Here is a 26,975-nt window from a genome sequence, read left to right as displayed (position 1 = left end):
GATAGTGAATTCTCATTCAAAGGGTCACAAGCACAGGAGCACCGAGAGGTGAAGCAAGTCATTGAGTAAAATCAGCCCTGTGAGGACTGTAGCAAATGAGAGATGGAAGAAGACTCCATCTAAAGGGCGGAGTGGGAAAGTGAGCCCAATGTTGTTGGATAATAGTAATAACAACAGTAATAAACAATTATTTTATATGCATTCTGTATGCACTGGCCCAATCAAATTACATGTAATAATTCACATCATCCTTACAACAAAATCTGCATGAGGTAAACACACTTATTACTTACTCCTCATTGCCATTTTGCAGAAGAGGACATTAAGGTACCTAGGCTCAAGGGGTACCTGTAGTATTTTTTTTTTTTGTAAGATGAAAGTTTACAGCTTAAATTAGTCTCTCATACAAAATTTTGTACACATATTGTCATGTGACACCAGTTGCAGTCCCTACAATATGATAGCACCCTCCCCCTTTCCACCCTGGGTTTACCTTGTCCATCCAACCAGCTCCTCTCCCTTTCTACCTTCTCATCCTGCCTCTGGACAGGAGCTACCCGTTTGATCTCACGTATCTACTTGAACTAAGAAGCACAGTCCTCATGGGTATTATTTTATGTTTTATAGTCCAGTCTAATCTTTGTCTGAAGAGTGGTCTTTGGGAATGATTTTAGTTCTTGGTTAACAGAGCATCTGGGGGCCCTGGCTTCAGGGGCTCTTCCAGTCTCAGTCAGACCATTAAGTCTGGTCTTTTTATGTGAATTTGAGTTCTGTTCCACACTTTTCTCCCACTCCATCAGGGACTCTCTGTTGTGTCCCTTGTCAGGGTGGTCACTGGTGGTAGCTGGGCAGAATTTGGACCCAAGCAGAATTTGGGTAGATGCAGAATTTGGACCCAAGCACTCTGGCTGCTGAGTCCAGGCTCTTAACTACTGCACCATACTATTAAAAATAAAATAAAATAAATTTGTTAAGTATATACAACATAAAATTTGCCATTTTAACCATTTTCAAGTGTACAATTCATTGTCATCGATCACACTCACATTATTGTACAACTATCACCACTATTTGTTTCCAAAACTTTTTCATCACCACAAACAAATGGCTGTACCCATTAAGCAATAACTCCTCATTCACCCCTTCCCCTAGCTGGTGGTAACCACGAATCACCTTTCTACCTCTATGCATTTGTCTCTTGTAGGTATTTCATGTAAATGGGATTCACCTTTTTGAGTCTAGCTTATTTTACTTCACATAATATTTTTAAAACTCATCCATGTCATAACATGTATTAGAATTTCATTCCTTTTTATGGCAAAATAATATTCCACTGTATGTATATGCCACATTTTGTTTATCCATTCATTGCCTTTCTGATTTTTTAGGAGAAGCTAGATATCTGTATGAAACCTTGTCGTTGTTATTGTTGTAAGTTGCCATTGAGTCAGCTCCAATCCATGACAATGCCATGTACAACAGAACAAAACAATGCCCAGTCCTATACCACCTCCACTGTCACTGGTATACTCAACTCCACTATTGTGGCCACTGTTTTGGGTGCCTTCCAACCAGGGGGACTCATCTTCCAGCACTATATCGCATAGTATTTGTTATGATACATAGGGTTTTCAATGGCTAATTTTCAGAAGTAGATCACGAGATCATTCTTCCTAGTCTGTCTTAGTCCGGAAGATCCACTGAAACCTGTCTGCCATAATTGACCCTGCTGGTATTAGAAATATTGGTGACATAGCTTCCAACATCATAGCAACACGCAAGCCACCCAACCTGACAGATAGGTGGTGGATATGAAATCTACCAGTTTTTAAATGTTGGCAACTAATTCAATAGTTTTAAAGCATTACAAGCCAAGCAAAGCATCCTTGGTTTGTGACTGCTTCCCGGGTAGCAGAGAATTAAAACATGGTGCTGGCTGGCGTGTGCAAACCGTGACTGAGCCTCTGCAACAAGCACTGCCACAATTAAGCTCATGGTAGTTACAGAGTTAGGAGCTGATTGAGAATCGAATCCACCTCTGGGTTCAATTTCATCACTCCAGTGGGCATGAGCTGTCTGTACTTGGTAAAAGGAGAAAGAGCAGAATCTGGTAAATAGAATGGCTGCCATATACATTTGTAGACCATAAGAAGTTTCAAACCACTCTGCAAAGCTCTGTGGGTTTTTCAGGAGGTCACAGTGCTGTTTTCCTCTGTTACAAAGATGACAGAGGTGGATTTGATGTATTTTGTTGCCTCTACTGTTGTTTTCTTTCACAGACCATTTCAGTGGATCATGTTTTTTAAAAAGCCAAAGGAAACATTGAGAGCTATGTGGTGGTTACTTTAGCTTGGCAAATATTGTGTGGATACACTGGCAGGTGCTAGAAAAATTATACTTGCTGGTAATAACAAAGTTTTTATTTTTGTGCCCTCTGTCCAAAACACTTTGCAGTTTTGAAATATGACATGAGTAAAAATGCTAGATGTTTATATTTCGCCAGAGGGATTATATCAAATCATTAAGTGCAGGTTTCATATATGAATTAATTGTAGCTAATAGAATGTTTTGCATACTTTACTAGCAGCTAAGAATAATGATTCAATGAAGTCCCGTTGACATTTCCTGTAGACCAGTTTAGACAGTGGGTAAAGTGTTGGTATGTGTGTTTGCTTTTTCTTCACATGTTGTGTTGAGATATTAAACCATCTGTTCTTATGCATAAACATTTTCCTGGGATTCACAGGGGATTATGGGATATGATGTGGTTCTATGATTATTATAGGGTTATCAGGCTGTTTATAATAAAATCTTACTTGAGGGGCCTTTTAGTGATCTTAAAAAGGAAATCATTCCAGGCTTCAGGTTGGCAAAACATCTCCCCATAGAGGCAAATTGTTTTTTTACAAATGTTGGTCTTTTAAGTATCAAGTGCCTAAATTAAATGTAAACTTTCTAGGGCAAGATGATATTTTTATACCCTTATGAGCTATAATTTATTTTTACGGTCAATTCTAAGTAGATTCTTCTCTCTATTTGCTCTTCATTCTCATCAAATGGAAATATTTCTATGAAAGGCTGTAAAGCCCAAAGCTGACCGCCATACAGGATAATCGTTTTACCTGTGAAGTCGATGAAAGTTAGATGTGCATGTTTAGAATTTGAGCATGTATCAAAATATAATTAAGTAAACCTGCTCCCATCCAATCAATTCCGACTCACAGTGACCCTGGAGAACAGAGTAGAACTGCCCCATAGGATTTCCAAGGAGCAGCTGGCAGATTCAAATTGCTGACCTTTTAGTTAGCAGATGTAGCGCTTAACCACTGCACCACCAGGGCTCCGTATAATTAAGTAGCAACAAAATATTTATTGTCAATAAAATTAAATGGTCACATTTGAGAACTTTTAAAAGATTTCTAGGTATGAATTTGTGAGCAGAATTTATGGATTTATAGTGTATTTAGCAAAAAAAAATTCCTTCTGGGAGAAAAAAAAAAGGAACTTAAATCAGTGATTTCTATCCATTTTCCTATCCAGTACACTTGAGGAAGTGTGCACAGTCCCATCAACAGTGGTGTCTCATCACTGGAAGGAAGTGAAGGAAAGGGTAGGAGAAAGGACCACTTGTCAATACCTAACTGATTTTAACTCTTTCCTATTAGGTTACCCAGCTTTCACCTCCCCTCTTGAGAATCGCTGACTAAAATGGTTTAAACCTGATGGCCAACTTTTGTCATTATGCTTTCTCTGGTTACAAATTTTAAATGACTTTGCTTTAGTTTTTAAGTTTATCAGTACTTTAACACAAACGTAATTTTAGATCAAGAGGATATAGTGTGCATGTTTTCTAATTTGCTGATCATCTTTGCTTTACATACAAACTGTACTTGCATTAGCAGTTGTTAGAAAATGGGGAAATATACAGTAGTGATTGATCCATGGATATCAAGATGTCGCTATTCTGTCTTCATTATTACAGCACCATCCAGTAGAAAACCAGGGGATCCCCTTGTCATTTCAGATATCAAGAAAGGCAGTGTGGCACACAGGTAAGGAAAATGGATTACCTGGTCCATTCCAAGGCATCTCTTAAATAAAGCAGCAATGACCCCCTTCTGTACCCAAAGAAGACCTTGCTAATGGATCACTGGATTCTCAATATCAGGCTCTAGGCAGCCCCTATTAATTGATGAGATTTGACATACCTTATAGCAATGGCTGCTAAGGTGTTTCCTCTCATGTCAATTTATTTCTGTACCCAGTGCAGACAATTCATAGCCGATAGTGTTTTTTAGGGTTTTTCATGAGTTCAGCAAAAGCTCTCCTTCACTGATCATCCTTTAATCTTCTTTTATTTTCTAGCTTAAAAAAATGAAATTGGTCTTAATTATGAGAGGTGCTCACATAGAGAAAATAGCCTCTGGAAGAGTTTTGCTCGATGCTGAGCATGTCCTCCCGGGGAAAACCAGATCCTTGAGCCTTAAGCTCATGTCCATGTTTCCTGTTTGGTCTCAGTCCACTGAAACTTAGCCTGTCTGGATTAAAGAAAAGGTTCACTGGACACTAACTTCTTATCCTCCACTCTCCAAATCCCAACACAATCAGAAGTTCTCGAACTTTTTATTTCACAGATCAAAAGTATTTTTAAATGATGGGGTGGGTACTGCTATAAGATTGTTAACTTTCTTTTAATTTTTCAAATAAGAACACTTTTTTAAAAAACATCCCATCTATGATCACAATCATTTCATTAAAGAAACAATATTTAACATTAAACCTGTTGCCATTGAGTCAATTCCGACTCACAGCTACCCTATAGGGTTTCCAAGGAGCAGCTGGTGGATCAAACTGCCAGCCTTTGGGTTAGCAGCCTGAGCTCTTAACCACTGCAGCACCAGGGATCCACAGTATTTAACTTTATAATAGTAGAAAGGATATTGTATGAATTAAAGTATAGGCTAAGTACTGTGAAAGAGAGACTCTTAAGTACAATGGTTCAAATAAGAGAGAAGTTTGTTTCTCATATAACAGTTGGAAGGTAGACAGGCAATCCAGACTTGGGGAGCAGCCCTGCCATCTGCACCTGTATCTGCTGGCTGTGATCATTGCAGTTGTCTAACCAGAGGGGATGGGAGGGGGCAGGCAGGGAGAGTCCAGGGCAAGCATCTTAAAGGGATGACCCAGAAGTTGTATGTATCGCTTCCTAGTTCCAGTGCCAAACTTAGTCACCTGTTCACAACTGTCAGCCATGGAGGCTGGGACCTGTACACTGTGACCCTGAGCCCATGCGTGTACCCATCTAAACCTTGGGTGGGTTTTCTACTAAAAGAAGAAAGAGGAGAGTGGATGCTGCGAAACAAGCGGTAGTTCCTGTCACAGACCTAATGTTTAAAGGATAGTTCTTCCCAAAACATTACAATTGTTAACCTTTCTTACAAGTAGACTTGTGTGTTTATATATACGTTGTTATTGTCAGATGCCATCGAGTTTATTTCGACTCAGAGTAGAACTGCCCCATAGATTTTTCAAGACTAATCTTTAGGGAATCAGATCACCAGGTCTTACTCCACCAGAGCTGCTGGGTGGGTTCAAACCGCCAACCTTTTGGTTAGCAGCCAAAACGCTTAACTGTTGTTCTGCCAGGGCTCCTTTAAACACATATAAAATTAAACCAAACTCATTGCCGTCAAGTTGATTCCAACTTACACCAACCCGATAGAACAGAGCAGAACTGCCCCATAGGGCTTCCAAGGAATGGCTGGTGGAGCCAAGCTCTTAACCACTGCACCACCAGGGCCTTCTTAAATACACATAGTCATGCACAAACACATACATACTTCAGTCTCCTTATTTTTCTCTTTTCACGGGTAGATGTTGAAAACTTTCAACAGGCCTGCATGGCTCATGATCAGTATTAGAGTCTCTAAGGCCACTTCCTAGATAGGTAGCACCGGATTCATCTGTACCCTTCCTCCCTGCCCCAGGCACAGGTACAGGTGGAAATGGCAGAGACTCCAAGCCTCAGGCCTCCACCCTTTCCATCCTGCCTTGCCTCGCCGCACTCCCTCATCCGCCTTCTGGCATCTGGACTGCTAAGGATCAAAAGCGATGCAATGAGCAGGAGCATTAGGATACTGGGTCTCTGCAGACTCCAGCCCATTACCTCCCTTCCTAGGAACCTTAGGCTCCCTGAGTGAAGCGTATATCAATGTCCTGATTTAATTGAAGAAAGGATAAGAAAAAGATTTTTCATACTCTGAAATTTAATGCCACAGCAGTCATCCAAATAAAACTAGACAAAAGGCGGACAGGAGTGTTCATAAAGTGCAATTTAAGAGCAGTTGAGGAACCTCTTTTCTCCTGGAGACTATCACAACGCTGCATTATGTTACTGCCTCCTAAAATGGCCAGGTGAAGTGCTCATTATTAGTCATGTGTTGCTATGCATTTACTAACAGAACTGGAACTCTGGAACTCGGGGATAAATTACTTGCAATAGATAACATCCGGCTGGACAACTGTTCCATGGAAGACGCAGTTCAGATCCTCCAGCAGTGTGAAGACCTGGTGAAGCTCAAAATCCGCAAAGATGAAGATAATTCAGGTATTGATAGCATCCTTAGTTAAAACTGATCCTTTTAACTGCCCATCTGTCACAAAAGATATTAGATCTTGATGTTTTACATACAACAGCTGGTTAGTGACATTGCAGCAATGTTTTACATAGTTAAAAGGGTCTTTAAATTGAGAGTCTAGTAATGAATTTTAAGTAATGGTGCTTTTAAATAATATAATTAAGGTATCTTCATTATATAAACATTATTATAACTGTATTAAAATATTTTTTGAAGATGAGAACTAAATCATCATCTAATATCACCCAAATACAATGGAACTAGTAATTTTCTAGTCTTTGTTGGTATTTATTATTGCATAATTGTAAGCAAAGCAAATGTTACATTTTTACTTAACTTTATATTATAAATATTTCACCATGTTGTAAGGCCTTAATATCTGTAATTTTTTATAGACTGCCTATAATTTATTTACTATTTTCTCCTCTTAGATCGTTAGAATGCTTCCATTTTTAAGAAATTATTTTAGGTAGTACTACCATGGATATTTTTATGCATCTTTTCTTCTGGTTTAGAGTTATTGTCTTAGGAAAAATTCCTAGAAGTAGGATTGCTTAGTCAGAATAAAAAGGAAATTTTTTTTATTTTCTTGTGACGTGTTGCTTTCTAAAAGGGTTGTATCTTTTAGTGCTTCCCCTAGTGTGTGACTATGATGGCACAGTGCTTTTGAACTTTTGTAGGCCTCAGAATTACCTGAAGTTTTGTTAAAACACAGATCCTGGACATTATGATATTTTTACACAAATAATGCATGCCTTCTACGTTTGTTTGCTGACCATGCCCTCCCCCTCCCCCACCTTTAGGTATTTTTGTAACTGAGCGCAGGTTCTTGTCCTTTCGTATTAGCTGATAGAAATAAAACAGTGCCTACACCACCAGCTGCAAGGGAAACAGAAAGTGGAAATTTATTGTTTGCACAAACAAGGAGCAGCTGGGGCCTAGCAGCCAAAAGACCATGAGCTCCCTGCCCCAGGGGAGCTTGGAGTTTTTATGTCCTCAAGTCCCCAGGGGGCAGGGATTGGCACCCAAAATCCAAAACTCCCGAGCCCTCCCATACCCAAATTAGGAGATCTGGGTGCTGAGGCATGCTGCAAAGGAAGGGACTTTTCACTTTGTAAATGGGCTTGGACACCACGGTGTGTTGGAAAATATCTTCCTCTCTGTTCAAGTCAGGGGTCAAGTTCAGGGCCACAGTTCCTCAGGTCTTGGTTTGCGCATGCACAGGATTCTGGCACCAAATTCAAACAGCAGTTGGGGGCCACAGCTTGGCAGGCTTGGGCCAAACCACACTTAAAAACTGTGGCTTGGCAGGCTGCAATTGAAAGGGGAGAACCGTGGAGTGGGGAAAGTCTCTGAGGCATCTTCATTTTCATAAGTGTGCTATGTAAATTTTTTTACATCAACATGTTAAAAAAATTGGCATAGATGCATTTATGAAAATACCTCGCCAGGGGAGGGCGTGGTTGGCACACAAAAAGGCGTGTGTTATTTGCTTAAAAATACGGTACTCAAAGGGGGAGCTGCAATTCTGCATTTCTAGCCAACTTGCAGATGCTGCTGCTGCTGCTGTGGTCCAAGAACAATTCTCTGTGTAGTGGAAGCCCTTTTCTATGCGTGTGGTTAAGTGTTGATAGTTAACTAAAAAGTCTGTTAATTGAAAAATTCTGGTAATGTGGGGAATTATAGGAAGTGATGTATGTCCATAGCATAAACATTTAATTTAAAATTTTGCCTATCTTATGGGTGAATCCAGGGCCTTCCCTATGAATAAAAAAAATGAATATGTTCTGTTAATTAGAGTTATGGATCTTTTTTTTTTGGTTCCTAATTTTTTTTTAAATCATACTCTTAGTACATAATGATTTCCAGTTTGATTTTTTTTAATGTAGTGATAATTTAAAGAAGTACTTTGAATGCTTACTCCATCTAGATTTTAATGATTTTCCCCAGTGTTTTAACTTTTTCACTCTATGTAATTCACAGTAGATTTTTGCCTAATTCCTTCCCCACCCCCTACACCCCCTTATTGAGTCTTTCCAAAGCATTTGACTTTGGTTTTATAGTACCACTACACTCATGTTTCATAGGTTATTTGAGATTAAATTACATAGCTAAATAACAAGCACAAATGGCATAAGCAGGCTTAGGAATCAACATTATTGACTCTAGATTTTTAAGCTTACAACTCAGGTTGTAGCAGGAGAAGAAGTACTCACAGGTACTAGAGAGAGAAACTTTTTATTCTTGAGGATTCCGTGACATTGGTCAGTATATTTTACCAAGAGGATGGAGGACCACAATTAATCCAGAAAATTGGTTAAGGAGATTGGTTAAGAGAGCTTCTACTATGTACAATTTCATCTCAACCGATAATAAGTTATTGTTAATATTCTCGTATTTACATAATCCAAATCACCTAGGTCTAAAGTTCATGGTCATGTCAGGTCATGTATTTATGATGTCTGTTCAAAGTCAAAACAGGTTGCTATTACATTCATCAGTACAGCTGGTGATAATGATTTCATCCAAGTACATTTTATATAGCCAACATTTAAAACTATGCATAAGTTTGTACTTATTGTTATTTCTCAAGCAAGTGATTTTCTGTGCCAACATTTGCATCCCTTTTCTTACAAGCCTGCTTCAAATGCATTTTCTTTTGGGGATTTATTTCAAGAGAAGGATAAAGCCTCCAGCGTGGGTCCAGGTTCTGTCCTAGTGAAGATGCAAAGCCCTGTGGATAAACCTGGTTTGCATGATTTGCCAAGCTAAGCAGATCTCAGCTACCTTCCTTGCAGAGTAGAAAAGCCAAGCCAAAGATGAATATGTATGGTGCCAGGGTATGCAGACAGGTTGGCAGGAGTTTCAGAAACAACTGAGCACTTGGAGAGCTAGATCTTATTTTCAGTTGCTGATTTCCATTAACTCTTTTTTTTTTCTCTTCCATACTTTTCTCCCTACAATCTTTATGCCTAATATTTTGGTAATTTTTATACTTATTAAGTATTTTTTAATTTTTAAGACTTTTTAAAATCCTAAATCTTCCCATTTAAAAACAAACAATACCCAAAACGAGACTATAAAGATAAGGGAGAGACGTATTTACCCAAACCAGATTTTCTTAAATTGGTGTACCAAAACATACACTCAGTGTATACTCATGACATGTTTTTATAATGAATTGCTAAAATTATCATCTGATCATCTATTTGGAAGAATTTGGGTGATCCTAATGCCCTCTTCTCCCCATTAGAATATAAATACAATTTCAGTATCTGAATTCTTTTTTATTCAGAGTAAAGCAAGAAAAAATATTATCCAAAATGTAAAATGTGGTTACAGATTTGTTTAAGGTAGTGTGCTAGTTTAAGGCAAGGTTTTAAATTCCAGCTTTACCTCATTTGAGCTGTGCAAGTTTGAAAAAGTTACTTAACCTGACTGAGATTTGGTTCCATTTCCAGTAATGTGCACACAATATTACCTACCTCAGTAACTTGTAACTTGTTGAAAACTGGCACAGTCAGTATTCAGTATGTGGGGCTTATTTTTATTTTTATTACACCTTGAAATGCCTTTCCCCACATTTGCTCTGATCTTTTATCAAGCTGTAACTGAGTGGAAGATAAACACTAATCATTACAACAATCACTGATTTTAGAAATTTCATTTTGTACTTAATCTAAAATAATGCTGGTGGTTTGAACTATCACATTGAATCGTTGCCCTCCTTTGTCTCAGTATTTTAGGATAGTAATATTCAGTGTATATTTTCCTGAAATGTTCCTCATACTAATATTGGGCTTTCTGTACATCAGAAGTCTTCTGGTTCTTTCTTTAACTGTGTGCTGTCCTCCATTCCGTGGTGGTGATTCTCTCATGAGTTACAGAAAGTGTTTAACCACACTTGATGTAACTTGGTTTCCTCAGCTAGCAAAGTACTGCTATTGGGTTTAACAGGCGTTGCTTCGAAATGTAAGCATTTCTTCCAGGTGCAACAGCCTCATTGCTCTACCATGACCTTTACCCAAGGAGAAGCAAAAACTACTCCCAAATGTTGTTAAAGTCATTTTTCATTCAGCCGTACCATCAGCATTTCTTTGTTGCCTATCAGGTGCCAGGTACTGTGCAAGAGACTGCAAGGTCTTAGGTAAAAAGGAGTCAATCCCTGCCTTTAAGTTGGTCACCGCCTAAAAGGAGAGATCAAAGAAAATCAATAATTAACAATATGATGAATGCTCCTGGGGTGTGTCCAAGCTGTTGAGAGAATGTGGAGACACCCATTTCAGCCTGGGGAGCTCGAGGAAATGCTTCTAACAATCTTGGTCTTGAAAGACTGTGGGAAGTGTCCCCAAAATGCAAATTGTTGTTGTGTGCCATGGAGTCAATTCCAACTCATAGCAACCCTGTAGGGCAGAATAGAACTGCCCCACAGAATTCCTAGGCTGTAATCTTTATGGGAGCAGGTTGGCAATCTCCTGTGGAGCTACTGGTGGGTTTGAATTGCCGACCTTCTGGTTAGCAGCTGAGTGCTTAGCCACTGCACCACCAGTGCTCCTTCAAAATGCAAGTAACCCACTTGAAATAAAATCTGTCATTTGCCTTGATTGCACCTGGTTGTATTGTCAATGAAAGAGGGAGAGTTTGGAGTACAAGCTACAAACTGAAAAGGAACCCTGAAGCAAAACAGTAGAGAGTTTTAGGGGTTTGTGGGAAGATATGGAGATTTCCAAATCTGTCACATATAGTTCCCTGTGATCCGCTTTGTATTACCTACTTGTGCTAATCAAATGTACAGCTGCTAATGATTTCTCTCTTGATTTAGTGCACCTCACTTGTGGATATGGCGTTTTTAGAAACCATAAATTCAATGCTTTACCTTCACGGACTCTAATTTGTGCAGAGAAGCTCTTCCAGGCTGCAGCTTGCCCTATCTGAAGCAATTACCTTTACACATTTCCAAGAAGAGTCTTATGCAATAATAGCCTGCCATTGTGTGCCCTGGAGCTGATTCTGACTCATAGCGACCCTATAAAACAGGGTAGAACTGCCCCATATGGCTTCCTAGGCTGTAAATCTTTGTATGAGCAGATCACCAGGTCTTTTCTCCCATGGGGTGGCTAGTGGGTTTGAACTGCTGACTTTTCGATTAACAGCCAAGCACTTAACCACTGCGCCACCAGGGCTCCTTAGCTAGCTTCTTAGGAGACTTAAAAATTAAAGAAAGAAAATTGAATTTCTACCCTTAAACACTTCAACAACTCCTTGGAGCAGAGATATTCTTGGTACATTGTTCCAACATAGGCAGGTAAAATGACCACATGACAGAACGGAAGCTGTAGGGAGCGTGGTTCTAAATGGTTTATTTTGTCAAGCCTGTCTAACTCCAAGAAATTTAGCCAAACCCAGAAATTAATTCCATCACTTTTAGTTGAAATGAACTTTGGTTGACCTGCACATTTACGCTTTCTAAAGGCTGTCTACCACATCCAGGCCTCCTATTTGGCCACAGACACAGCTGCCAGTATGGATTCAAGCCAGATAGTTTTCATTTTGTTAAACAGACGGCACTCAAGAAGCCTGAAAATAACATTGCAGATAAGTAATGCTGCAATTTTGCATCTGTTCCGTGGTCACATTAATTTTCTTAACTAGAGCTGAGCAGAACAAACAAGTAGGCTGGCCCCCTTTCACATCTTTCACTAATAGTTGTAAACCTTCTGTTGTGATAGAAAAGCTCTTTATAATATCATTAACATCTGTTTAGGCTCACTCTGAAACTTACTGGTGATCCTGCATTTCTTCTTCTCAGAAAGTTTCTGTTCTGGTTAAACACTCTAGTTGCTCCTTTCCAAGCCAGAGAAGCCACATGGAGAGAGTGTTTTGGAGCACTTCCACCACCAAAATGGCCTAAGCACCCTGTCCTAAATGGCAGTTATTACTCTCCTCCGAAGCTGCAGGGTCTTACAGGTGCCAGTTGGGCAGAAGCCTGAAAAAACAGATGGAATTGGAAGTGCAGCCTGAAACACTCAAACTCACTCAACACTCTTGGAACTGTGGAGGGAGGGTGTTCTAGGCTTACTGGTCTCCACAATGGCAGCCCAGGTCTTATTCTCACTTTGAATGGGCCAGACTGGGTTTACATCACCTGCCTTGGAGAAGGAAACTAGAGCTTGGCCTCGCAGGGAAGCTCGCTCACAAAGCTTCCTTAGCGTCCTCTTGCCTCAGGACTGCATGCCAACATTCATTCATCTGTGTATTCATTTGTTCAGCAAGCACTTAATGAAGTTTCCTTGGGCCCAGACATAGTTCTAGGCTCTGGGAATATGAAGATCTCTGGAGGACATATGTAGAGAGATAATTAAAATATAGAGTAAAAAGTGCATACTAAGACATGCATTCTCAATGGGGGTGATATCGCCCCTAAGGGGGCAAAAATTGATTTGCGGGGAGCAAAAAAATCAAAGATTTTATGTTGACTTATAGCCCTCTAAAGCTCAACTCTACCTGACTAAATCTAACTCCTTATTCTCATTAGAAGAAAAACAAAACTCATTACCTTGGAGTCAATTCCAACTCATAGAGTAAAGCTGCCCCATAGGGCTATAATCTTTATGGAAGCAGATTGCCACATCTTTCTCCTGCTGAGTGACTGGTGGGTTTGAACCATCAACCTTTCAGTTAGCAGCCAAGCACTTAACCACTGCACCACCAGGGCTCATGTCTCTCATTAGGGATAATTTAAGTTTCTCCTGGTAAGGGGCATGGATGAAAAGAAAAGGTTAAGAAACACAAGAAGAACACACAGCAGCTGTAGGATCTCATGGGCAAGGCTTTTAGCCCCAACTAAGGAGCCCAAGAAGATTTCCTGAAATATAAGACATCTGAGTTAAGCTTTAAGATAAGAGTAGGAGTTATCCGGGGGAAGAAATAGAAGAAAGATGTGTGTGTATGGGGGTGGCGTGTTCAAGGCTTAGAGATGTTAGAAAAGCATTTGTCAGGTAACTGCAGATGATTCAGTGAGAAGTCAGGGTGAGGTGGGGTGGGATGGGAAAGTATGGTGTGATCTTCTGAAGAGACAGAGGCTCCAGTTTGACTCATGCATAGGAGTTGTATTTTATCTTTAAGGCATTAGGAAACTAATGAAAAGCTTCAAGTAAAAGAATAATATGATCAAATTCATGGATTAAAATTACTCTGGGGGAAAAAAAGAGATGGAATTAGTATGCTGGCAGCACTAAAGAAAATAGATGGGGGTGGGGGAGACAAAGGCTGGATCCCAAGACAAAGGCTACGTGCATACCAAAAAGCAATTTAATATGGTAGCCTGGGCAGAGCCAAGATGGAGGCCTCCTCTAGATCAGGTGGCAGTGCAATCCCTGGGAACCTTGCCTTGTGGGCAGATGGGCCATAAGGGCCTGGATAAGACAGCGTGCAAACAGCTGCCACCACCATCGTCCCTAAAAGTAAGGAAGCCAGACTATTTAAATACCTGTTTACTCACAGCATCCACACAGGATTTTCTAAAGAGTAGTTTGTGTTCTTTTTAAAAACCTTTTTATTATGAAATTTTTGGATACATACAAAAATAGAGAAAAATAGGGTAATAAACCACCATACATCATCCAGGATCAACAATTGTTAACTTTTGATAGGTATTGCTTGGTTTATAACCTACCCAAGTTTCCCTGCCCCACCCGCACACTGGGTTATTTTGAAGAAATTGCAGACATTGTATCATTTCATCTGGTAAATATATTTAATATATTCCTAAAAAAGACTTTTAAAACACATAACTAAATAATATCACGTTAAAAAATATTAACAGTAATTCTTAGCATCATCAAATATGTACTCAGTGTTCACAGTTCCCTGATTTCCATATATATATGTTTTGTTTTTTTAAAAAAGCACGAAAGGAGAGACTGAACGGGCTGACTCAATAGGGGAAGAGCAGGTGGGAGTACGGAGTAAGATGTATGTAAACTTATATGTGACAGACTGATTGGATTTGTAAACGTTCACTTGAAGCTTAACAAAAGTTAATAAAAAAAAAAAAGTTGGAAGCGTTTTCAGCAAAAAAAAGAAGCTTTTTTATTTGAATCAGGATCCAAAAAGATCTACTAATTGCTTTTGGTTGCAATATCTCTTAAATCTTCCCATTCTCTTTTTGTTTCTGGCAATTTGTTGAAGAAATCAGAAACCAGCTTCATTTCTGTCATAATCTAAATACAGCTTTACTTCTTTTTCCTGTTTCCTCCCCAATATGATCACAGGAATGTGTCTCTCTTAGTGAAGACACCGACACTTTCTTGATTTGAGACACCTTTGCTATCAAAACTCATTGAGTGCCCCAACAATTGCATTCTAGTTATAGTGAGGCCACAGATGTCTAATAAAAAGGTCCCTGTGTGAGGCTGCCTGAAACCAACTGCCCTATACCTGTTTACTCAGTCTCAGGTGTTATTCTGTCCTCTGTGATACAAGGTGCAGAAGTGACCAAAAATAACACAGGATACTCATTCTGGGCTATCTGAAGGATGAGCTAACTAGAACCAGGGTCTCCCTGTTCTCCCAGCGAATGGGACTACGCCCAAACTCAGCTTCCTATGAGAAGTGAGACCAGTGGTTGTTTTATATGGACTGAGGAAACAAATTTCCATGGCCCCAGGGTCTCCAGGTGCTGGGCAATTGGCATTCCCAGAAAACTCCCATAGAGAGCTGAAAACATTTAAAACTCCAGAATGCTTGGTGCCTATTGACAAGGTTATGCTCATGCTTGCATTGCATGGGAGAGCAACAGGGAGTCAGGTTCTTTCACTGGCATATACACGCAACTGAATGGCCAGCGGAGTGCCCAACCGTGACTAATATTTATGCCAGGATTTACTAATCAAAGTCATCATCCAGAATTTTATCCAGAATATACTTGGTGGTGCAGGCTGAAAAGCACGTATAACGTATCCAACAATACTTCCATACATTTATGTCAAAGCCAGCTCCAAAGAGTTTATGATATATTGTTGTTGTTGTTAGGTGCTGTCTAGTTGGTTCTGACTCATAGCAATGCTGTGCACAGCAGAACCAAACATGGACAGGTCCTGGCGCAGAACCTGTCCATGTTTGGTTCTGCTGTGCACAGCATTGGTACACATGAACCCGTTGTTGCAGCCACTGTGTCGGTCCATCTCATTGAGGGTCTTCCTCTTTTTTGTTGACCCTCTGCTTTACCAAGCATGATGTCCTTCTCTAGGGACTGATCCCTCCTGATAATATGTCCAAAGTACACGAGACATAGTCTCATGTGCTCATCTAAGGAGCGTTCTGGCTGTACTTCCTCCAAGACAGATTTGTTCATTCTTTTGGCAGTCCATGGTATTTCAATAATCTTCGCCAACACAATTCAAAGGCGTCAGTTTTTCTTCCGTCTTCCTTATACGTTGTCCAGCTTTTACATGCATGTGAGGCGATTGAAAACACCATGGCTTGGGTCAGGCGCACCCTGGTCCTCAAGGTGACATCTTTGCTTTTCAACACCGTGAAGAAGTTTTTCGCAGCCGATTTGCCCGATGCAATGCGTCTTTTGATCTCTCAACTGCTGCTTCCATGGGGGTTTATTGTGGATCCAAGTAAAATGAAATCCTTGACAACTTCAATCTTTTCTCTGTTTATCATGATGTTGTTTACTGGTCCAGTTGTGAGGATTTCTGTTTTATTTATGTTGAGGTGTAATTCATACTGAAGGCTGTGGTCAGTAAGTGTTTCAAATCCTCTTCACTTTCAGCAAGCAAGGTTGTGTCATCTGCATAACGCAGGTTGTTAATGAGTCTTCCTCCAATCCTGATGCTCTATTTTTCTTCATATAGTCCAGCTTTTCAGATTACTTGCTCAGCATATAGAATGAATAGGTATGGTAAAAGGATAAAACCCTGACACACACCTTTCTTGACTTTAAACCATGCCATTCCTCTTCAAGTTATCATTCCCGGCATGGTAGGCCATATGACTGTCCCATTCAGAATGACCAATATCAGTCCATCTCAGCTTACTAATGCCTAGGATATAGATCTTTATGTGTTCCATTTCATTTTTGACGATTTCCAGTTTTCCTAGATTCATACTTCATACATTCCAGGTTCCAGTTATTAATGGATGTTTACAGCTGTTTCTTCTCATTTTGAGTCATGCCACCATCAGTCTGAAAGCTGGACTCCATCCGTGTCATTAAGGTCAACTCTACTTTGAGGAGGCAGCTCTTCCTCAGTCATATTTTGAGTGCCTTCCAACCTGAAGGGCTCATCTTCTGGCACTATATCAGACAGTGTTCTGCTACTATTTATATAAGGTTTTCACTGGCTAATTCTTTTCAAAAGTAGACTGCCAGGTCCTTCTTCCTAGTCTGTCTTAGTCTGGAACCTCAGCTGAAACCTGTCCACCATGGGTGGTGACCCTGCTTGTATTTGAATACCGGTGACATAGCTTCCAGCATCACAGCAACACACAAGCCCCCACAGCATGACAAACTGACAGACATGTGGGGATGATATAGTGTAGAAAAATTTAGACTTTTGATCTCTGCCCATTATCTGACTACCCTGTATCCTGATACTCCTCTCAGCATCTGCTTAGCAGACCATTCCCAACCTGGTGACCACAACTTAAGCAGTTGCCTGGGAGAAGTTTTGGAAGTCATTAATATGATATGATATGAAGGTTTCTCAGCTGCCAGTATAAATTTGAGTCTAATATTGTAGAAGTCTAAGACGTTGATTTAAGCACTGCAGTGTGTGGTATATGGTCTCTCATTCTCTATGTATGAAGCTTGTTAGGAGTAGAAGCATTCGGAAAGTAGAGGCCCTAGGTGCATTCCAGAACTCCCACTCTATACCCAGAAAAACCCAGTGCTGTCGTAGCCAGAAGTAAAGAAAGTGCTGGCAGGAGAGGACACACCACTAACCACATTACTCTTAAGACCTTTCATTTTATGTTCACGGTAATTCTTCACTGCTCACACTGATAATTGAATTGTTAACTCAAGCTTTTCTTTTCCTCCTTATTTTAGGGGTTCATATCGTAGATGATCAGCTGCTCATTGCAGAAATGTGACCATGTTAATGCCTCACTATGATGCAGTCTGACTGTAAAAGCTGACTGTTTTGTTAAAGTGGCTACTGAACCATTTCATTGCATCCTTAGATACCAAAATGAAACAGCTCCTTAACCATTCACAGCTCCCAGGCCTAAGGAGTAAAACAAGAAATCCTTAAGAACTTTAAGCATGTCATAAGCAAATAAAACCCTTTGAATTGTGAGACTTCATATTTGCAGGCCTGACACAGTCAAATCACCGCCATGATACCAGTCATTCGGATCAATGCTTTAGGCAGAATGCATTCACAAACATCTTCCCTCATACCAATGTTTAATAACCAAAATTAGTTCATGATGATGTGACAGCCTGGTATATACTACTGAAACATAGCTGACAACAACTCTGCATTTCAAGGGCAGAGGAGAGATAATTATTCAGACTTCTGATTTAATATCCATTAGCTCATCAGTGGAAACCCTGGTGGCGTGGTGGTTAACACCTACGGCTGCTAACCAAAATGTTGGCAGTTCTGATCCACCAGCTGCTCCTTGGAAACTCCATGGGGCAGTTCTACTCTGTGCTGTAGGGTCACTATGAGTTGGAATCTACTCAGCGGCAACGGATACAGTACCATAGCTCATCAGCAGGAGATACTCTTTAGGACAAAGTTAGTGGAATGATGTATAAGAGAGAAGCCTCACTTAATCAAGTGTGTGATATCATTTGTTCCAACTCTGAGCAAAGTCCACTTTTCCATATTAAAAGTTGGCTTGCTTGTCCATCAACAGATGAATGAATAAGCAAAATATGGTACAGCTACCCAGTGGAATATTGTTGTTAGGTGCCGTCAAGTTGGTTCCAACTCATAGCAACTCTGTGTACAACAGAATGAAACAATGCATGGTCCTGCGCTATCCTCACAATCGTTGCTATGTTTGAACCCATTGTTGCAGCCATAAAGAGAAAGGAAATTTTGATACATGCCGCAACATGGATGAATTTTGAAAACATTATGCTGAGTGAAATAAGTCAATCATGAAAGGACAAATACTCTATGATCTCACTCATGAAATAGGCAAATATACAGAAACCAAAGTTTATCTGTGGTTACCAGGGGTGGGAGTGATGGGGAAATGGAGAGTTACTGTCTAGTGAGCACTGAATTTATGTTAATGGTGGTGGAATAAGTCAGAAAAGGATAATGACAATGGCTGCACAACATGAAGATTATGATCGTTGTCACTGAATTATACATGTAAAAATTGTTGAATTGGCAGATGTTTTGTTACGTATATTTACATGACATAAAAAGGCCCCCTGCCAAAAAAAAAAAAGTTGGCTTTCTTATAAATCCCGAACTAGGAATTGCATGGCCCAGCCTCTTGTCACTGAATGACTCTCTCCTCTCCTGTTGCCTGCTCAGCCATGTCTTCATTCACAGTTATTTATTGCTCCCCTGCAATACCCTTGGTAAGCACTGTGCTAGGCATAGGGACACAGTATAAAGGTCCTGCACACCAGTTGGGTGGGTCACTCACAGATTTAAAGCATAAAGCATTGAGCAGTGCCCCCCTTCATTGGCGTTTCACCTCTGTTATCCCAGCTGTTGCTGCCCAGCACAGCTGCCCACATAGGCCTGAAGTAAGCTGTGGTCAGAGCACTCAGCCACAGGCAACTCTCTGAGTTAATTCCTATGTTCACAGTATTCAAGCCTCATAAAGGCTAGTAGAACAGGAGGCTAGACTAGCAGAGGTGATTCAGGCTCTGTAGCCCTCCACCCAGGTGTAAACCTATAGGTAAAGAGTACTATGGCATACAACATAGATCTTTCATAAACTGGAGATTCTTTATGAAAGCTTAAAGAGATCGTCTCCTTTTCAGGAAAAAAAAAAGTCCTTTTGAGAGGGGCATAGAATGTAATATCCTACTAAGGAAATGCTACTTCCCAAAATAATTATTTTCTGAGACGTAATGCTTTGATGATGCTGTTTTGAATTTCCTGTTTTGTGTATGAATATATGCGTCTTATTGCTTTGCTTTTTCCAAAGAAACCAATTATGATTCCTTGACATTTATTGCAGATGAACAAGAAAGTTCCGGAGCAATTATTTACACCGTGGAGCTTAAGCGCTATGGGGGCCCCCTTGGCATCACAATTTCAGGAACCGAAGAGCCGTTTGATCCTATAATCATTTCAAGTCTCACTAAAGGGGGATTAGCTGAAAGGTAAAATGTGAAAGGAACTGCTACCATTACCTGTTTCTGAGATGGCTTCCTTCCTCATAGCCACATAAAGACCTGCTGTCCTCTCCTGCTTGGTTATCTGTTGACTTTTTCAAATCTGCACAAAAGATTGATTTTAGAGCATGAGAACTTCCAGGGAGAGCTCCAACTTGACTTCAAGGAGCATCTTCCAGACAGTAAAAGATGCCATGAGCTTAACATTGATATTACTCTCCAGAAATGTATAAACAGACCACAATTGACCGGGGTAGATTTGTATTGTGTTCATTTTAAGTAGAGGAGACTAAAGTTCGGTGAGGTTAAAAGGCTTGTCCAATTCAATTCGGCAAACATTTACTGAGCCCTTGTTATCTGACAGGTGCTGTGCTTAGCTGCTGTGTTTTCAGGAATGAGGATGACACAAGTTTTTTTTCTTCAAAGATTTCAGGAAACAGTATAGTGACCTGTCTTAATGATGTCTTGTAATTTGGAACGTTCATTTATCCCTTTGGCCATGATGAACTGCATTCTCCACCACCCTAACTGCATTTTCTTGAGACATGTTGTGAACACATTCCAAACTCCATAACCAGACCTGTCCTTGAGTAAACTGTCTCAGGAGTGCACAACACATCCTTAATGCTGACACGTGCTAACAAGGGTTTTCAGAATAGGGACATAAAACTACAGAATTTTTGGAGTTGGAAGGCACCTGAGAAACCAGCTAGTCCAACACCTTCATCTATCAGATGAAGGGACTGAGACCATCAAAAGGGTTACCCTGTGGAATTAGTACCTGATATTAACAGAGATACCCATGATATGATATTCTTTAGGCATCTTCCTCAATTCCAGTCCTAGGTATCTCTGTTAGATAACAAGAAAAGATTGGTATTGACCAGACTCAACAACCTACATGTAAAGTGTGCTATGGCTTGCAACATAGATCTTTCATATACTGGAGATTATGAAAGAATGAAGAGATAGATCATCTTTTCAGGAAAAAAAAATCCTTGAGAGAAGATGAATTAATTGTCTGACTCTGTGTCACTTCTGTTGTCCCAGTTGCTGCTGCCCAGCACAGCTGCCCACACCCTGCTGTGGTCAGAGCACTCAGCCAGCCACACGCAGCTCTCTGAGTTAACTCCTATGCTGACTGTATTCAAGTCTTATAAAGGCCAGTAGAACAGGAAGCTAGGCTAGCACATGGGACTCAGGCTCTATAGCCCTCCACCCCCGTGTAAACAGCTGAGTTTTTTTGCTTTTGTTTTTGTTTTTACCATCCCTGAGCTTCCCTGCAATGATTCTACTCCTTCCCTACCTTGTGCCACCAAACAAAGATAGATACGGTGAACATCAGAACTATACATTCCAACCTGGTAGTTCAGAATTGGCATGAGAGCTGGGGATGGGAAGAGAAATGGTCAAGTGTTACAATAAATTAATTGATTTTTCCATGTTCCAAGCTGTGTGCTATACTCTTCACATGTGTTGCCTATTTAATCCTCATAGATGCCCTTTGAGATGACTAACCCCACCGTCAGGAAACTGACACTTAGAGGGGTTAAACGAAGCAATGCTCAAGGTACCCAGGTCACACAGCTGATGGGTGGCAGAGTTGGATTCAAATGTAGTACTAATTGATTCCTAAATTCAGCCTCTTTCAGTTCTTAGAATTATTGACAGGGTCTAGTGTGTGTCCCCATCTTTCCCAACCTCACTCCTGGTAAACTGGGGTACTGATGGTGTGAAAGCTTAAATCCATAGAAAAAAGCAACGCTCCATGCTAAATATTGCTATCAATGGTTCATGTTCTTGAGATTTTTGAGGGGATTATCAGATGACTCAGCTTTTTTGGAATTTAAAAGCACACAAGTCCATTTTAAAACTAATTAAAACAGTTTTTCCAATTTTATTTGAAACTAAAAAGTAATTCAAAACAGATGCAGTTATAACATTGCCTAGAGAAAGCTAGAAGTAATCACAAGAGACCTTTGCCAAGTTTTTATGAATTTGTAAAGTGTGTCAGGGAATTTATATTCAGTGGCATGCAGGGACTATTTTTATGTTTCCTATACTGTTTGGTGTTTCAGAACTGGTGCAATCCATATAGGAGACCGAATCCTCGCCATCAACAGCAGCAGCTTGAAAGGGAAGCCTCTGAGTGAAGCCATCCATTTGTTACAGATGGCAGGAGAGACTGTCACCTTGAAAATTAAGAAACAGACAGATGGTGAGTGGGTCAAGAGCCATAATTAAGGATTTCTAGTGTATTTCCTTCCCTAAAAGAATGTGCAAGTGTCTATGTGTGTATTGCTATGAAATAACTCTAGCCACGGAGTATTAGAATATCTTTTTAGTTAGACCCACTCTGATTCTTAAATTCCTTTCCTGTCTTTAAAGCCCAGTCAGCATCAAGTCCCAAGAAATTCCCCGTTGCCAGCCATTTAAGTGACCTGGGGGATGGGGAAGAGGACTCCTCTCCTGCACAGAAACCAGGCAAACTCTCCGACATGTACTCCTCCACAGTGCCCAGTGTGGACAGTGCCGTTGACTCATGGGATGGCTCTGGAATAGATGCCAGCTATGGGAATCAAGGTACGTCCTAGCCTTGGGAATGGGGAACAGAGGACTTGTCATTATTGCATCCCATGTTTCTCAAAGATTCATCATCTGTTGCATGAAGAGAATGTCTTTATTTAACTTGTGTTTACAACAGTGCTACCACATTGAATATGCTGAATACTTTTAATCAGCTGACTTTGCATTTCCTTCTTCTTAATGTTGTTAAAAATTAATTCATGGACATTTATCAAATACCAACAGGCCCCATTAGAGCTACTGATGGCCAAATTTTCAATCCAGAGCTTGTCCTTCAACCTTACTTTAATACAAGGCAAGCCATACAATAAAGTGGTTCACTGGAAAGGCCCCAGTGTTTTCTTTTTAGTAAGCTTTCCACAAAGATGGATTGGGGAGTGCTGAAGATGTGCATAGGAGATCAGCCAATGATTTGTAACCTCCTTTGTTTCTGCCTCATCCTGACTTTAAGTAGAAACTTGTAGGGGTTTCCCCCAATAGTCATTATTAGAGAGTTATAATATATGGGTATATAGTCAATTTTTCTTTACAGACATCATCTTCATAGGAAGAACTATAAACTTAACCTATGTTAAAACTTTAACCTCACTCACAAGATATAAACCCACAGAAGTGTTGGACCTTAGGAATGATTAATGCCACTGGATTGTATACTTGAAAATGTTAAAACAATAAATCTTATGTTGTATATATTTTACCACAATAAAAAAAAAATCTTGGAATGAGCACAGAACACAAACTAAAAGTTTCTTAAAAAAAAAAAAAAAATGCTTCTTTCCCAGTAATACATAGCATCAAAAAGTAGTGTGTCAAAAATTTTTCACAACAATAAGTTCATATTTCTCCTCACCTGAGTCTTCCTTTCTATCTAATGACTTGTATAAATCCCACCCTCCAAAATCCTTTTCTGCTCTGATTTTCATCGCCTGAAGAGTGAACTACATAAGTAAACGGTCTGGAAGGAGCACGTTTGGGTGTGAGGGTTGCTTTGAAAATTAATTAACCAGTTTGCTCTCTTCCTTGTTCTGCTTTCCATTTCTTGGTCTGCCTTTGTCTTTGTCACTCTCTGTGAAGTCTTCTGAAAGGTGGGAAAAAAATCAAAGGCAATGACATTTCCAAGTCATGAAGGTGTTACTTGTTAGATGCGATATTAGAGTTTGATAGAGAAAATATTGTGAACACCTAAATTGGTGCTTTCAGTTACCTAGAAATTAATTTTTCCAAGTCATAATGCCTTGTGGCAAGTTAGCTATGACCCCAAATCACACACAGTCTCGTTGCGTGGAGGTTGATAGGCCACCAGAGGACATTGCAGATAATGGGCCACCAGACGACATTGCAGATAAAGGTTACAGCAAGTCAGATCCTACCAGAGTAGACTCTGAGAGGTTATACAAATTGTGCATATTTATAAAAGTGAGTTGCTTTCTGTTTGAAATATGGAGACTTTTTGTTACAGAGTTTCTCGTGAGGATACTATTTTTGTTTTGTTTTGTGGTAGATGCTATTGATTTTAATGACTTCTGCCCCATAAGGCAATGTGTAAGAACTTAGCTACTCTGTCCCTTCACAGCATAAGATCAGAGCCACAATTCACATATTAAACATAGGACCTTTTCCCTCATTGGTAAAAAAAAAAAAAAAAGGAAGAACTGTTTATTATTTATGAAGCATTTTGAAAATGTGAAGTCCTTGATAGGGAATAGTTGTAATAATATTTAATTTGGCACTTACAAACTAGAAATCTTTAAGAGGTTGGAGAGAGGTAAGTGGAAATAATGTAATCAGGACAGAATGTAAGTCCTCAAAAATAAGTAAAGAATAGTAATGATACCTTACATTTGGAAAACACTTCAGAACTTACATAGCACTTTCACAGAACTAATCCCAAGTGATTTTCATAATCAGTGTGGAAGTCAAAGGGCCAGTGTTAAACACAAAGTTTCAGAGTTAAGAGAAGGTTTAGAAGTCTTCTAGTCTGATATCCAGTTCAGCTCTTGGTGCCCTCCCCAGCTTCCCTGCAAGCCATCACGTTGCATGGGCTTGAGGGCCTGCAGTGACAAGTTTTCCTAACTGTTGAGGCAGCTCTCCCATCTCCGTGTAACTCTTACGGCTTGAAACGGTCACTGGTATTGAGCTGAAATCTGTCTGCCTGTAACTTCCGCCTATTAGTCCTAGTTCTCCCCTCAAGGTCACTCAGAACTGTACTGCCACTTCTACTTGACAGCCCTTCAGATAAGGCTATCATGTCTCTTTAGAGTCTTGTCTTCTCCAAGTAAAATAGCCCCAGTTTCTTTAACTGTCCCTCACAGGAGCTTACTTTTAAATATCTTTATCATTCTGGTGCCTCTCTTCTGAATATGTTCAAGTTTAACTATACCTATTAAAGTGTAGTGCTCAGGAGGAAAGGCTGACAGCCCACAGCAAAGCAAGCCTGTTACCTTCCCCACAGAAGATAGTAGAACCTATGAACATAGCCTGTCTATGAGAATTTCAGTAGTCACATCATGTCTGTCACTCATCTTGACCTTAATGTTTGCTAAGATCTCAAAGTCTTTTTTTTAAACTTGTGATACATCCTGTATTAAACCAGATCTCCAGTCTGTGCTTGTGGAGTTGACTTTTTAAAAACAGGGCAGAGGACTATATATTTTTTTCCTGTTAAATATCATTTTGTTAGTTGTAGCTTGTCTCTCCAGCCTGTCTTTCCAACCTCTCAGCAAGCTCTCTGTCATATCCCAGGAAGACCTTGTGCATCCTCCCTGTTCTAAGTCTGTTATACTTGCCCCATTACCAATAGGATGTTGCCAGCCTTCATAATGCATATCTCCCACTCTGGTGGGGAATCAGTCTCTTTGCTGCCACATTTCTTCTCTTCTTCTCCAGAATGTCAGACTTACCCCACTCACTCATTCAGTGAACATGTGATCACTGGCACAATATAAGGCCAGTATATGATGAGTATACACTGGTGGACAAAAGAGACAAGTTCCCTGTTGTCATGCAAGAGGTTACCCAGCTGAAGGGCCAGATAATAAGCAAGTAAACAAATAAGTAAGTCCAAATGGTGCTAAATATTATTTAGTTAATGAAAAGGGAAATAGGATGGAGTGGGCAAAGAAGTAAAGAAATCCCACAACGAGGTGACCCTGACTTCTCCTGTGCAGCTCCTAGAAGTCAGAATTTCTTCTTGTCTGCCTCTACATTGGCATTTTCCGCTCCCCTTTTTCTCAAGTCTTGTGTTCATACCCTGATGCCTTATCAAAATTTATGCTTTTGACTCCCTTCTGCTAACCCTGAGAAATCCCTATGATTGTTTTACTTGGATTTAGCAAAGGTCAATACAAGAAGAGACTGACAAATTGACAGTTCTTGAACTCTGCTGATCTCATGGACTGTGAAGTTCTGTTCTCTGTAACTATGACTCCCAATTCAGGTAGCTCTGTTTCTGTATTGCTCTACCTGCTATAACTGTATGGCTGAAAGCCTGAGTTCACAGTCCTTTCCTCCCAGAAGAAAAATGTCTGGGCAAGGAGTCTAACCACCAAAAAAAAAAAAAAAAACACCAAAGATTATCATAAATTATGTTTTTTATTACCTGCTCTTTGTATATCTGGCAATCCTGTATATCAGTCAGAATAGGCTAGATTATGCCAATAACAAACAACTTCCAGAGCCTAAAATGATCAAGGGTTATTCTTGCTCACTCTGCAAGTTTATCATCGATGGGCCAGGAAACTCTGCTCTGTCATCTTCATTCAGGGTCCCAATTAGCTGTTGCATCTCCATGCTTTCATGATTATCAAGACAAGAAAAGGGAAGATATTGTTTCTTGTGCACTGGCTCTTAGCACTTCTGCCCAGAAGTAACACACATCACTTTTGTTCACATTTTATTGGCCAAAGAAGTTCTGTGGCCACCTCTTAATGTCAAGGGAGCAAAGTGCAATGTCATCTTGTCCCTGTAAGAGATAAGAACCCTAAATATTTGGTAAACTGCATTAATGACTATACATCCTGAAATGATTAACCTAAAATGAAACTTGTATTACCCTCTTCATATATATATATATATATATATATTTTTTTTTTTTTTTTTTTCCAGTAGGGAATGGTGGTGAGGCAGATGCAGGATGTGTTAAATGTCTATACTCATTGCCTTTGAGTCAATTCTGACTCATAGTGACCCTATAGCATAGAGCAGAACTGCCCCGTAGGGTTTCCAAGGAGGTCCTGGTGGATTCAAACTGCTGACCTTTTGGTTAGCAGTTGAAGCTCGTAACCACTTTGTCCATGAGAGCCAAAGTACAAACTTGAATATATCCCACCTGAATTTGGAGACCATCTCAAGAATAGATTTGACACATGGAACACTAATGACCGAAGACAAATGAGTTGTGCAAGGACATCATACATGAAGAAAGC

The 26,975-nt window shown here is 40.0% G+C and overlaps 1 protein-coding gene across 10 annotated transcripts in view; it reads left to right on the top strand.

Moving 5' to 3' along the window:
* GRIP1 (glutamate receptor interacting protein 1) overlaps positions 1–26,975 on the top strand; it is a 791,276-nt gene that overhangs the window by 712,645 nt on the left and 51,656 nt on the right. For all 10 annotated transcript variants that reach the window (XM_049883804.1, XM_049883798.1, XM_049883799.1 and 7 more), the window contains 5 exons: positions 3,983–4,052; positions 6,462–6,607; positions 19,809–19,953; positions 22,044–22,183; positions 22,354–22,548. In XM_049883804.1, coding sequence (XP_049739761.1) covers positions 3,983–4,052; positions 6,462–6,607; positions 19,809–19,953; positions 22,044–22,183; positions 22,354–22,548 — 696 coding nt within the window. The remainder of the gene's footprint in view (positions 1–3,982; positions 4,053–6,461; positions 6,608–19,808; positions 19,954–22,043; positions 22,184–22,353; positions 22,549–26,975) is intronic.

This window comes from Elephas maximus, chromosome 4 (assembly GCF_024166365.1).
Source record: "Elephas maximus indicus isolate mEleMax1 chromosome 4, mEleMax1 primary haplotype, whole genome shotgun sequence".
NCBI classification, from domain to species: Eukaryota; Metazoa; Chordata; class Mammalia; order Proboscidea; family Elephantidae; genus Elephas; species Elephas maximus.
Note: the sequence above shows the minus strand (reverse complement) of the source record. Positions and strands in the feature narration are given on the sequence as shown.